Consider the following 15053-nt stretch of genomic DNA (forward strand, 5'->3'; position numbering starts at 1 on the left):
CCTTGCCTTCCAGAGCCACAGCTAAAGTCCAACAAAAAAGCTATACAGCTGATTAAGAAGATAATGGCCCTTAAATATGAAATATAGGTGGCTCATTCAGCGCTGCTAAGGGAATGAAATGTGAAATAGTGAAACGCTTGCCTTATGAAAATAAGCTTTTGCTCCATACACAAATTTCCTTGGCTATCATTTCATAAACATAAATAAGCCTGAACTACGGTCATGTCTGAAGTTTGACCTAATCGTACCTTTAGAACTATGTGCTGGCTGATTACTGACTTGAAATTTGAACCTATCAGAAAGAAAACAAAACATCAGACGGGAGGAGTACTACAGGGTGAAAACCAAAACTCCGAGCAGGTTTCTTTCAACCAGTGGTGAATGAAACCATTATTTCAAATATTTACCTTAATTAAAATTAAGCCTGGGGCAAGAGTTTAGACCCACAAATATATTGCTGGTCTGTCTGACAGTGGTGTTTGCATTAGACTGTGTGGGTGCATTAAACTAAAAAGTAAAAACTTTCACACTCAGGGTAAATCATTCAGCTTGCATAATGAGCATGAATACTACTGGTCACAAAGAAAAATGTTTCTCTAAATATCAAGCCTTGCCCAAAAGATGAATTAAAACAGAACAATGAAAGCCCTGGCTGGGTAGCTCAGTTGGAACATTGTCCCAATGCGCCAAAGTTGCAGGTTTGATCCCTGGTCAGGGCACATAGAAGAAGCAACCAATGAATGCCTAAATAAGTGGAGCAATGAATCGATTTCTCTGCCTCTCTTCCTCTCTCCTTTCTCTCCCCCTTCCTCCCTCTTTCTAAGTCAATTTTAAAAAAAACAGGACAATGAAGAGAACAAAATCTCTCTTTTCCCGCTGAATTCAAGGATTCTGAACTTTATCTTTAAACTAATAAAAATCAGTAATACTCACTACATGGCCTAATTTTAACTGTCATTGATTTGGTAGTTAACCACAAGCCAGCCACATTTTTCCACCTGTATTTGTGAACACAGGCACTTTGCCTTGACTTTGAACTTTCTTTAGGCCACCTGGATATGACGTCATTGATCCATTACACAGGCCACTACTGGGCTGGGATCCAGCCACACTCAGGACAAAAACTGCTGACCCAGTAGCCCTGGCACTTGTTGCTCCACTGCCCGGGTGGGTGGCCCTTCCTATTGTACTACTTCTGTTTTGATTTTAGATTTTGTCCCAAGAGGTGACACAAGCGATAAGACTGATGAAGACATTTTCTAGTGCTCCTATTCCTTTTGCCCCCACTGAAGCAACTGCTTTTAAATCTTGATTTTGACCAAGTAACTTTTCTTAGGACTCCAACTACCACATCATAGAACAGACTACACCACATTTGTCGCTTTAAATGAGCTGAAAGCACTCTGTATGGTACAGAATATTCCCTGCAAACCCCTTAAGTTATTCAAATAGCATCATGTTGACTAAGTTACAGATAAACGGGAGATTTATAGTTTTATTATAAGGGGAAATGTTCATAAGAAATAGAATAAAAGTGTAAATGTTAAGTAGGGAGTATTACCTTGGGACAGAGAAAAATAGTACAAGCACACTGAGGTCAGAAATAAGCCAAGGACCTGGCTGGCGTGGCTCAGTCATTGAGCATGGGCTTTGAACCAAAGGGTTGTAGGTTTGATTCCCAGTCAGGGCACTGGCCTGGGTTGCGGGCTAGGTCCCTAGTGGGGGCCATGTGAGAGGCAACAACACATTGATGTTTCTCTCTCTCCCTTTCTCCCTCCCTTCCCAACTCTAAAAATAAAATCTTAAAAAAAAAAAAAAGCCAAGGAAGAGAAGGTATGAAACAGCACTCCAGAAGGCATAAAGAGCTGGAGAAATGCAAGATAATATGATATGCAAATTTTATATTCCCTACAGTTGGGTGTTCATGGAAGGCATGCAAAAAGCGTTAAATATAAAAAGAAGGCATTGCTAGGTGCAAACAACTACAAAAGGCAAAGATCACAGTACAATATAAAGCGTAACTGAGTTACACTGGCTGGAAGGTGAGTCCCCTGCTGTCCTAGATGTGGGTCAGGTACCACTGGAAGCCGGTCCTGGACTCCCACCCTTACTTCCCCTTGGAGAAGTTAAGAGGTTTTAAGGCAATGTTTCAATATTGAATAAAAGGTTAAAAGGGGGAATATCTTAGTTAGGAGGCACTGAAATACCTTTTGATTAATGATCCCCAGAGCATGCTGTGACATGGGCCATTTCTTCATCTTCTCTAGGTCAAGTAATCTTAAGAATGAGGAAACTTGTGGAATCTCTATTTTCTGGAGGTGATATAGGAAGCCAAGCCAATGGGAAAGGCCTGAAATAATAATATACTGAGATATTATAAGGAGATAATATAATGATATAATTTAGGCACAGTTTCAATATACTGAAATGATTGGTCACTGGGTCACTGGCAGGATTATTCTATGACAAGGGTGCTTCGGCTCATTAATCCTGTAGCAATGCAGGCACCATTCCAGCCACTTTGAATCTATTAAATATAATATTAACATGTGCATGTTCCATTTATATCCTGCTATCTTACCAACTGCTATTGGTTCTGGAAGGTCAACAGTTAGGAATTAAGTTGATGCTACAGGACTATAAATATGACCTTTAATTTCTAAATCTGATTGAAATTTGAAAAATCTCAATTCTCTTTCACACACTGTTCCCGACCATCCTTCCTGGCTGGCTGACAAGTCAAAAGAGGCCCCTGCTATTCCCACCAGCACTGGGAACACGGGGTGCAATGAGCTGTGCATTCAGGGGCCACAAAGGCGAATACAAGGCCTACGTACAGAGAACCGACACACACCACCACCTAGCATTCCCACATTGGCAGAAGACAGAGCCTACAAGGCGGGGGGACCCCAAAAACCTGGAATTTATTTATAAAAAAGCGTGTCTTTATTCTGACATGTTTAAACTTCAGTCACCTTCAAATCACTCTCCATTTAATGCAATACCCCTATTGAGACATGTTTTCTACCACTCAAACAGCTTTTGAACTCGTCCATTTTGATGCCTTTTAGTGCTTCTGCCATTTTTTTTCTCACCTCTTCCACGTCGGCAAAATGTTTTCCTTTAACTTGTTTCATCAGGGAAACAAAAGTTGCTTTGGGTGAGATCAGGTGAATAGGGAGGGTGAGGCACGGGGGTCATGTGGTTTTTGGTCCAAAACTGCTGAACACTCAGCACAGTGTGGGCAGTTGTGCTTGTAAACTTCCCATCATGAAATGGGCAAATGCATTGTAAGTGTCTCCAAAAACATTCACTGACAAATGCAGCCTCTGACAATGACACCAGCTGGTTGGTACACTGATACAGATGGGTTCCTTGAACACTCACCTAGAGGGGCAAGTTTGTATTATTTTCTATAAAACCAGAAAATAATTCTGGTTTTCTGAAGGTCCCCCTTTGTACTTACTATGTATCTCCCACTGGCACTGAAGAAACAGAAGCTATGTACGAGCTGGGAGGCAATGAGACACAAGGATTCCCAGGCACTATTTTCTTTTGCATGCCTTCTAATCAGGGCCAGGCAGACTATTACTTACAGGTTTTGTTCCTTGTGCTAGCTATCGAAGCATCAGCTCTTGGCTCCGGAGCTGCTCTTGTCAACTCGACTCTCTTGTGGGATATAGGCTATGCAGGTTGCCAGCTGATACTGCTCTAAGAGTTACCATTTTTCACACACACACACACACACTATACTCAGTTACACATCACAAACATGCTACACACATGAACAGGTACCACATACATGTCACACCTGCCTCCGCATACATATATGCTCACACACTCACATACACACATACATGTATACTTAGAGACACCATACATCACCCCATACACACTGGCACTAGATATGCTTAAACTGTTACTCCATACTATCAGGGGGAAAAAAAAAAGGACAACATTCTTTAACTTGGAATTTTAATTATGTACATAAATAGCAACATGAGAACGAGAAGTCCTAAGGCTTGTACATTATCTATAGGTGAAAAGATTCCAGATTAGTCCCTTTGTAGTATGGCGTCACCCAAGATAACAAAGAGGCCTGGTATATTTTTCCTGAAGAAGAAAGCCAGTTTATTACATTCAATACTGACTTCTATTCCGTTTTTCTGTAGAAATACTGGTTTAGTGTATGGAGTTTCCAACGTTTACCTATAACTAAAAGAAAAAAATTAAGTAATCTGTGCTAGAAAAATAAAAACAACTCTAAAATTTTGCATTTTGAAAATGCTTTAGTTTTACATAGAGAAATCATAACAAATATTTACATTACCCTTGTATGACCATGAGGATCATATAGAGTGCGAGAAAAGGGTAATTGTTCCTCTTTTATAGACAGGTAAACCAAATACCAGAAAGGTTTTGTGCTTCATCGATACTACATTCAGATTCTCCACTGGCTGTGTACTGAGCGTAATTGCAAGGGTGGATTTATAAATAAAAAATAAAGGCAGAAATAGTACAGCAACACCACATCCTCCCTTTCTGAAAACTAAACAATTACATTTCCGCCCATCTGCTGGAGGAGAACATGGTTGTATCGCTGTCCATCTGACATCTACCTTTCCTCACGTCACCCCGTCATTCTTTTCTGGAATGAGACACCCAGCAATCCAAAGACACACCAAAGCTAAACCGGCTCTTCTCCATAATGCCTTTTCCTACTATGTAAAGAATCTACTTAGCAATTAAAGGTTTGTAAATATTTTAGAGTCCAGTGACTACTCATTTGGCTTTTTAAGATAAAACCAGAAATTCTTAAACATGTAAGCCACTAGCTTACCTTTTCTATCTCAGTTTATTAATCTGTTTTGGAGTTCTCTAACAGTTCAATAGATTTACTACATTGCTAAAAACTATAAACCAGAAACAGCCTATACTAGTGAGGATTCAATAGATCATGGTAGGCCATGCTAGGAAATTATCATGCAGCCACAGGAGGAATGAGATAGATCAGTAAGTATCAACAGGGAAAGATGTACACAATATATTAAGTGAAGAAAGGCAAGTTCATTCATTCAATATAGTTAAACATAACATACTGTCTGTGTAGTATTCTTACCAAAAAAATTGAACCTAAATCTGATTAAGTCTTCAGATCCATCGGTTGATGAGAAGGGCAGAGAAGAGAAGATCCAAAAGATAAACAGAATAACACTAAATGGATGCACTCAGCCAGGGCCACAACATGGGAAATTCTAAAGGACAAGTAAGCCCAGGTTTTCAACAAATAAATGGCAACGGAAAATGAGGGAGAAGGAACTATTACAGTTTAAAAGGCACTTATGAGACCTGTCGGTCAAATGCAATGGGCTGATCTTGTTTAGATTTTGATTCAAACAAACCAAGTGCAGAAAGTTATTAATGAGACAACCAGGGGAGTCTGCATACTGTCTGGACAGTAGATAATATTAAGGAATTAGGGTCAATTTCTTTAGCTGGGATAATAAAATTGCAGTGTGTGCCCTCATGGAGCTTTCAGTGTTCTTATAGAGCAATATAAGGAATATGACCTCATTCTGTCAAAAAACCAAAAGCATGTATGGATGCATATTGACACATAGGAAAAAAAATAGAAAACAAAAATGCTGTAAAAATAATTATCTAGGCCCTGACCAGTGTGGCTCAGCTGGTTGGGTGTCGTCCCGCAAAGCAAAAAGTTGCTGGTTCTATTTCCGGTTGGGGCACATATATGCCTGGGTTGCAATCTGGTCCCTGATTATGGGGGGGGCTGTGAGAGGCAACCGATTGATGTTCCTCTCACACATCAGTGTTTTTTCCCCTCTCTTTCTCTCCCCTTCCCCCTGGCTCTCTCAAAATAAGTAAAATCTTTAAAAAATATTTATCTAAAAATTTTTTCTTTATAATAAATATGCATCACTTGTATATTCAAAAATACATTGCCAATAAAGCTCTAGACATAATGAAATCAAGGTCACGTATACCATAAGTTGAACTCTGATCCACAATCCTTTTAGAAAATGAAATAGATATTTACATAGTTTCCCTTTACTCCATGTCTCATTGGCCCCATAGAGAAATAGAACCATGTTCAAAGTAGTCTCTGGAGGATAGGTGTGTCTTCCTTGCTGTGCAACCTCATCTCTCTTCTAACAGCACATGGGATGCACATCTGGCCCCACTTGCCAGAGATGCCTATTCTGGGATGGGGCCTAGGCCTCTGCCTTTCATCAGCTTCCCAAGTAATTTGTTTCTATAATGAGATTTGAGAACTGCTGACTTAGGCTTACTATATGAAAAGCTGTGATATGAAAGAGAATCTGGATTTGTTTTCTGTGACTCCTAACACAGGGTCAGGACCATTGTGTAGAAGGAGTTATAAGCAGATACATTTTTGCTTAGTGTAAGAAATAGCTTCCTAAAAATCAGAACGATCCAAAGATAGCTGCCCGATAAGGTGTGCTTTGTATCAGTGGAGGTGAAAAGTGGGAACACAAACTGGAGGCTGGGAGTTGGGCCAGATGACCCTTCTCAAATTCAAAGATTATATGACTCTCTGGGTCTCCAATAATAGGAAGACAGCTTGAGAGAAAAATCTCAAACCTGAGGCTTTCATGAATTTTAAATAGCTGCCAGAATTTACAATAAATGTAAAGCTGATATAAATTTTTTATTATAAAATAAAATTCATATTCATTGTGAAATTTAAAAATACAGAGTAATATAAAGGAAAAATACAAAAATCATCTATAATTCTACTATGACAAGAATTCTACTATTGTACCATAGTCCCCCTTATTCGCATGGGATACGTCCTTAGACCCCCCAGTGGATGCCTGAGATTGTGGATAATACCAAACCCTACATATACTATGTTTTTTTCGAGATAGGCATATCTATAATAAAGTTTAATTTGTAAGTTAGGGACAGTAAGAGATTAATGACAACAATAAAATAGAACAATTAGAACAATATACTGTAACAGAAGTTGTGTGATTGTGGTCTCTCAAAAAGGTATGCTGTGAAATGTAAGACAAAGGCATGATTCACGTCCTGGGTGGGACAGAGCAGGACGGCGCAAGATTTCATCACGCTATTCAGAACATGTCATTTAAAACTTGTAAATTGTTTACTTCTGGAATTTTCCACTTAATACTTTTGGACCACAGTTGACTGCAAGTAAATGAAACCATGGCAATTGAAGCTGTGGGTAAGGGGGAAACAGTTAAATATTCTGTTTTATTTCTTGGTCCTTAGCCTCTCTAAAGATATATTGTACTATCTTTTATTTCCTTCATTCAACAATAATTGTGTACATATTCCCATGGAATTAAATATTATTAAAACATAGTGACATTCCTCTTTATGGATAGACCATGATAAGTCATTTTCCTGCAGTTGAATATTTACATTGTTTCCAAATTTAATATAGTCTAACTACCAGGAAATCACAAGTGCTACCCTATAATTTTTAATATGTATGTGAAATAATATTAATATTATTGACTAGTGTTTTGCACTTAGCAGGCACTCAATGCATAAATATTAAACAAATGAATGAAAATAAATGGTGAACTGACTATAAGATCAGAAGGAGTCAAACTGATTGTCTGACTTCATCTCATATCATCCTAAATTTCTCCAGTCTGGGGTTACTCAATCTTTAAAGAAAGAATAACTATACCTACAAATTCCCTATGTCGGTTACAATAATATCTCCATATCATTTTGAACTTCTCTACAACAGTCATACATTGAATAAATAACTATGTATTCAATGAATAACTATTCATTGTTCAATGAACGTTCAATGAATAACTATTAGATGAGTACAAGTATACTTACTACAGTGGAGTTTGAAAAAAATAAACCTAAGAAATAATGGCATTTTTCAATTGTTTGGAATTGTAAATCACAATTGTCAAGCTCTAGCTTGTCTAAAAAACCCAGGTACACCTCAGGAACAAACACAATTATATAAGTCATGGCATTTAAACCCATAAATTAAAGATGGAATGAAATATCATCCTAACCCTGTTTCCACATAAAGTTGAAACTGTTATAATTAATTTACAGAATTAATTACAATTAAAATTTAATTACAGATAGATCACTTGAGCTGGTGCTAACAATGCTAAAAAATAACCACAGGTTTTTATCCTTTACCTGATTAAAATGGGCAGAACATGGAGTATTCTACTTATTTCCAGGTGAATTCTTCACATTTCCGGGCTTATAAAACAAAAAGGAAGAATATTAGTACAGCTTGAAAAGGAAGAGTGAAACTTGTAAAGAAATGGTGGAACATCTCAAGGTGCCAGTCTTCAGCATTTGGCTGATACAAACACTAAATACTATTATAATGCAAAGTGACCCACTTCTCAGTAAACTTAAGGAATTATCAATACTAAGGCTCCTGGAGGGCCATGCGTTAGGGACTGACTTTGGTACAGAAGAGAGCAGGAAATCAAGTTCCATCAACTCCCATTATACAGAGTCAGGCAAACAGCTGATTCTACAAAAACATCAAATCAGTAGTGAGAAGATTTCTTTACTACTTCATGCCACAGTCACTGTTAAAGAAGGTTTTACACCTATGGGATGCATCCTGTAAGAACTCCCCTCTGTGTATCTATTGTCCATCATAGGGGCCAAATCACAAAATGTTTACTCTGAAAGAGGTTGTAACGGACCACACCCATTTGGCCTGGCCACCATCTGGGAACATATAATTAGGTCATGTCATCCATGAGAAGTGATGTAGCAAAGTTTCTAGTGGGAGAAGTTTATGTGCTAAATGTTTAAGGCCTTACTTTCTTTCCTATATGTCTTTAAGACTTTAATTCTTAGAACATGTTGGTAAGACCTGACATCATCAAGGATCTGAGCTCTCATGAGACGGCAACCTGAAAAACACCAGGCTGCCGTTCAGTGGGCAATGCGGCTGTGACTCTGTGGTCTAGACTTGGTGCAGGTTCTCCTGCCAGACTTCTCTCAGAGTTATCCACGCGTGAAGGAGAGGGTCGGGGGAGTAAGAAAGCAGAAACGTCTGACTAATCCTGTAATTTCAGAGCATGGTTTCTAGGCAACGTCAGGCTTACTGGAATGTTTGCGACCTGGTCCCTAAGCATGGGGGTTATACATCTTGGCTTGTCCAAGTTATACTGGTTTATACCTATTGTCCCAGCATAATTCACAGTACCTACCCTTTTACTCTCTAGAGCAGGAGTGTCAAGCTCATTTTCACCAGAGGCAACATCAGCCTCACAGCTGCCTTCAAAGGGCCGAAATAATTTTAGGGCTGTATAAATGTAAATACTCCCTAACTATGAAGGAGTTGAAATTACACCCGGCCCTTTGAAGGCAACCAAGAGGCTGATGAGGCCCCCAGTGAAAATGAGTGTGACACCCCTGCTCTACAGTATCCTAGTTTGGATGATAAATTATATAGTCACCCTATCCAGAAACCATATCCACCTGACGACTGAGCTCTGGGCAACAAAGCCGTAAGTACTGCTTGATGGATCATCATACAATACTCAGGTCTACTGGTTGCTGTGAACAGAGTTCTACAGGGCTGATTGCCTGTGTGCCTTACTCTATTCCTCCAAGGCCCCCCCCCCCCCCCCCCCCCCCCCCCCCACAATCCCAGGGATCTTCCTGCTATTGCTCTTCCAACTTGCCAAGCTCTTTCCTGGGAAACCTTTGCAAAATGTATCCTTGACCTAGACTGACCAATCCCAATTTTTGCCTGGCTAAATGCTACTCATCCTTTAGATCAAGGTTTTCCCCTGTCTGCTACCCTTTGATTTAGATAAGAACCTTTAATTCACATTCAAAGCACCCATGAGCTTCCCGATTTATGTAAATCTTTCACTCACGTCTGAATCTTTCACTAACAAATAAGCTGCATGAGGGCACAATATCCTTACGACCTCCTAACACATAGTATTCAAACACTTGTATAAAATAAGTTTGGGTAAACCCTGGTCGGATAACTTGATTGGTTGTAGCGTCATCCTGATATGCCAAGGTTGTGGGTTTGATCCCCAATCAGAGCATATACAGGAATCAACCAATGAATGTATAGATGAGTGGAACAACAAATCAATGTCTGTCTGTCTGTCTTTATCACCCTCTAAAATCAATCAATAATTTTTTTTAAGTTTGGATATGCAATAATGAAGAACAGGAAGAGAATTACGAAGATAAGTGAGATAACCATGTCCAACAATTGGGTCTGTCATAAAAACTATCTGGTTTTTGCCCTGACCAGTGTGGCTTGGTTGGTTGGGGCATTGTCTGTGCACTGAAAGGTCATGGGTTCAATTCCCCATCATGGCACATACCTGGGTTGAAGGTTTGGTCCCCAGATGGGGCAGGTACAAGAGGCAACTGATCAATGTTTCTCTCTCACATTGATGTTTTGTCTCTCGTTCTCTCCCTTCCAGTCTCTCTAAAATCAATTTACAAGTCTATTCTCAGGAGAGGATTAAAAAAAATGTGGTTCTCTACCTGGTTAAATATACTTAGATCTGAATTACCTTAACATAATGCTTGCCAAGTACTTCTAGTGGTATTCTTATATAGTCCACTATCTATACTTGCTAGGATCGCAACCTCAAAAATATAAGCTGTGAAATTCATAGGCTTTTTAAAATCTTTTGGACATTAAGAAAATGAGCACATGAAAACATTCTTTTGGTTGAGGAAAACAACTCTGTTGCTAGGAAAATTTTTTGTTTGGTTACATATCACTTATAGTATAATAAAACAAGACAGTCAAATATCTCACTAAAGAAATATTGAACCCATCCACCCTATTACAAATCAGATCTCTCTTGGCAGAAACCTTAATGATCTCAGAAAAAAAAAACACAACATTCTGACTTCAAAAGACAGTTTGTGATTTAGAACAAGCCAGAAATTAACTTTCTGCATTTTCAGACAAAAAATTTTATTTAAAATATTTTATAACTCATTCATTCTCTTTATAACCTGATTTTAATATATACTGGGTTTCATTGTTTTTTAGTAATCAATACATTTATTTAACCCAATATACCTAAAATATTATTTCAGCCCTGAGTGTCATGGCTCAGTGAGCTGGGTGTCAAAGGTCACCAGTTCAATTCCTGGTTGGGTCACAGGCCTGGGTTGCAGGCCGGGTCCCCAGTTTGGGGCATGCGAGAGGCAGAGGATAGATGTCTCTCTCCCCCTTTTTCTCCCTGCCTTCCCCTCTCTCTAAAAATAAATAAATAAATTCTTTGAAAAATAAATTATTACTTTCACATATGATCGATATAAAATAATGAGATAGTTTACATTCTTTTTATTTCTATCATGTCTTGTAACTTTGGTGTGGATTTATACTTATAGCATACCTCAATTCAGACTAGCTCCAGTTCAAGCACTCAACAGCTAGTGGCTGCCATACTGAACTACACAGGGCTAGAGGAATAAGCCAAACAGCACTGTGATGGTTAGTTTTATGTGTCAACTTGGCTACGCTATAGTAGACAATTCATAGGAAAAAGTTCATGTTTGTGCACAAACACGAATCATTTCTATTAGCAAAATTAAAACATGTTTTAATCAAAATGTTTGTAATTAGTATGCACTGCCACATGAAGAGGAACTTTCAGCCAAACCTTTGAGGTACAGCGGTCCCCTGAAATGTCTGAGGCCTCACCAGCCAAATTATTTTGATCTATTATTTAACTTTTCCAAACTGCAGCTTCCTCATTTGTAAAACTGGGATAGTAACGGAACCTGCCTCACAGACTCTTCCAGGAGCAAAGAGTTTAGTGTCCAGAGCCAAGTTCACAGCAAGTGCTCAATAAACATTACCTGTTTTATGTGGTACATCACCTAGCTTTTTGGATAAAGAAATAAAAGACAAGGACAAATGATCTGTTAAAGACCTCAGTAAAATTCCGGTTCACTAAATGTGGCAGGCTAAATAATGCTCTCCCTAACCCCCAAAGATGTCTGCATCCTAATCCTGGATCCCGTGAGTGTGTTACTTTATGTGGCAGGGGAGAACTAAAGTAGCACTGAAACTGAGGGTGCTAATCAGCTAACATTACAATGGGGAGATTATTTGGGATTATCTGGATGGGCCCAATGGAATTGCATGGGTTCCTACAGCTAAGACAGAGGCAGAAGACAGGGTCAGAGAAATGAGAAGTACAAAGGACTCAACCTGCAGTAGCTGGCTTTGAAGACGGGGATGGAGGGCTCTGACCCGAGGAATGCTGCAGCCTCTAGAAGCTGGGAGTAGCCCCTCAGCTGATGGCCAGCAACACAGACCTTGGTCTTGTGAGTGCAAGGATCTGAATTCTGTCAACAACCTGAATGAGCAGGGTTCTCCCCTGGAGCCTCTAGAAAGGACTGCGGTCCAGCTGACACCTTGATTTAGCACCAGACTCCTGACCTACAGAGTCTAAGATAAATCTGTGTTACTTTCAGCCAATAAATTCGTGGTCATTTATTATGGCAGTAATAAAAAACTAAAACACTGATAGGGAGGACTTGACTAATGGGGATAAGCCCTATGGCTCCCTTTTCCATTGGATGTTTTCTCCTTGGTCAGAAGCAAAAATGTGCAGTGTCATATGACATCTATCATGACTAGTGTGCTAGTGTCTGTCTGCTTTATGTGTTTCTCACACAGGTAAACTCACTTAATCCTCAAAACAGCCCCCATGAGCTACTACACCCATTTCTCAGGGCTCTGGAGCAATTTCCAAAAGGTTTCCAGTCTTGTAAGAGGTGGGCTGGGGATGGAGCCTCACGCGCCCACTGTGAAGTCCACTCTCTCGGCCTCCAGGCCCTGCTGCATCCTGCCAGGCCCACCTTTTCTGCTATCAAAAAGTGTATGTCTTTTCAAAAAAAAAATTTTTCCTTCAAGATTTGTGACTTTTTATTTTTCTAAGTAATAACATTAAAAAAAAATTCATTGTCTAGTACCGGCTTTTCCTAGAATTTTAAACAGCAAAAGCTAAAGGGGGCACAAATTCAAAACAAATGTAGCTTTATAGAAAACTCACCACATTGTCCTTATTTTTATTTTTATTTTATTGTGGGGAGAACACTTAACATGGGCTCTACCCTCCTGACAAACTTTTAAGTGGACAATACAGTATTGCTAACTACAGACACAATGTTGTACAGCAGATCTCTAGAATGGATTTATCTTGCATAACGGATACTTTATACCAGTTGAACAACCCCCTCTCCCCGTTTCTCTCTGCTCCAGCCCCTGCCAACCACCATTCTGCTCATTGCTTCTATGAGCTTGACTATTTTAATTCTTCGTGTTAGTGGAATTGTGTAGTATTTCTCTTGTGACTGGCTTATTTCAAAGATGATCGTTTTAAATCATTTAAATCACGCAACTTATAGGTAAAGTGGAGTGTGCTTAGAAAGTTAAGGAACTTTTAAATGGAGGAAGAGAAAGCAGGATATATTTACTCAGAGTGGTCGCTGCTGCTTCCCCTTTGTGTTCCCGCTGAGCCAGCAAGGCCCTGAATACAACTATTAGAAGGTCGGCTTCAGAAGTTCTGCTCGGTTTTCATGTTAGTAATGGGTTTATATATTTCTTTATGTATTTTCCTGCCCTTTGAAAAATTAAGATTTTTCTTTTTAGTTGTCAGACTCTAATTGTCACTCTACAATTCTTTGATAGTAACTTGTTCCATGTTTTAAAAACCTCATGAAAACAAACATGACATTTACTGAGACATACTGCTGTGTTTGCCTATTTATAGGACAACTCCAATCTGTGACCCTGGTGCCTAACACCCACAACTGGCCTGCATCTCTGATACTCAGACGCTGGACTGAGACTATTCTCTGAACAAATTAGCAATGGATGATCAATAAATAGTCCCATGCTTTTATTAAGCTCCTACAGTTAAGGAATGAAAACCATAATGGAAAAAAATCAATAAAACAACTATATTAAGAACTTCTGATCATCAAAATACACCAAAACTAAAAAGATAAGCCTCAAATTGGGAAAAGATATTTGTAAACATGTGACCAAAAAAAATATGAGTATCTGGGAAACAAAGAACTTTTATAAATCATTGAGATGGAAAAATGACCCATATAAAAAATTGGCCAGAAGACATAAACAGGCATTTCAAGAAGAAGAGATCAATAAATATGTGAAAAGATGCTTGACTTCATTAGTAATCAAGGAAAGGTGCATTAAAACAAAAATGAGCCCCGGTTGGTGTGCCTCGTGGGTTGAGGGCCAACCTGCAAACTGAAAAGGTCACCGGTTTGATTCCCGGTTAGAGCACATGCCTGGGTTGTGGGCCAGGTGGTGCGAGAGCCAACCAATGGATGTTTCTCTCACACATTCATGTTTCCCTCCCTCTCTCTCTCTGCCCCCTCTCTCCAAAAAAAAAAAAAAAAAAAATGAATAGAAAATAAAATTGTCTAAATAAGGTATTAAAAAGATCAAGCATTCATCCTTGTCTTTCCCATAACCAGGTAAATGTAGGTGAGGAAAAGTGGTTCCTTATTCAAGTACTCCAGCTAATATGTGAAAATGAAATGACAGAAGTAAAAAGACACCGTTTTCCACGCCCAGTGAACCAATGGGTCTAGGCATTGAGCATCGACAGCCCTAACACCAAAATATCAAAGTAAAAACCAGACTGATGTGTCTACATAGCCTTGTCAACAGGATCAAACGTGACCCTGATTAAGCAGCCTCTGGATCCAGCCACCAATTTGCAGAAAATGCAGAGAAGAGCAGAACCTGTTCAACTACACTATGAGTGTACAATTAGCAAAACTCAAACTGTTAGAGACTTTGCAGGTCCAACATGCTAGGTTTTTTTAACAGACACATTGTGAGGAAGATAAAAGGAGAGAAGGGGAACCTGTAGATTAAAAGTGGCTTAAAAGGCAAGAAAAAAAAAAAGACTTAAAAAGGTATATGAAGCCAGAAATAACAACAGGCACGACTAAAGTGACAGGGATAAATACTTAGGTGAAAAGTCATAAAGAAGAGAATA

At 39.1% G+C, this 15053-nt stretch overlaps 1 protein-coding gene across 1 annotated transcript in view; it reads right to left on the bottom strand.

Annotated features, from left to right (window-relative positions):
• Positions 1-3961: 3961 nt before the first annotated feature.
• APOO (apolipoprotein O) overlaps positions 3962-15053 on the bottom strand; it is a 55996-nt gene continuing 44904 nt past the window's right edge. The window contains exons 8-9 of the mRNA XM_028522654.2: positions 8185-8250; positions 3962-4215 (exon numbers count right to left, since the gene is read on the bottom strand). Of these exons, the coding sequence (XP_028378455.1) occupies positions 8215-8250 (36 nt within the window). The 3' untranslated portion in view covers positions 3962-4215; positions 8185-8214. The remainder of the gene's footprint in view (positions 4216-8184; positions 8251-15053) is intronic.

This window comes from Phyllostomus discolor, chromosome X, assembly GCF_004126475.2.
Source record: "Phyllostomus discolor isolate MPI-MPIP mPhyDis1 chromosome X, mPhyDis1.pri.v3, whole genome shotgun sequence".
Classification (NCBI taxonomy): domain Eukaryota; kingdom Metazoa; phylum Chordata; class Mammalia; order Chiroptera; family Phyllostomidae; genus Phyllostomus; species Phyllostomus discolor.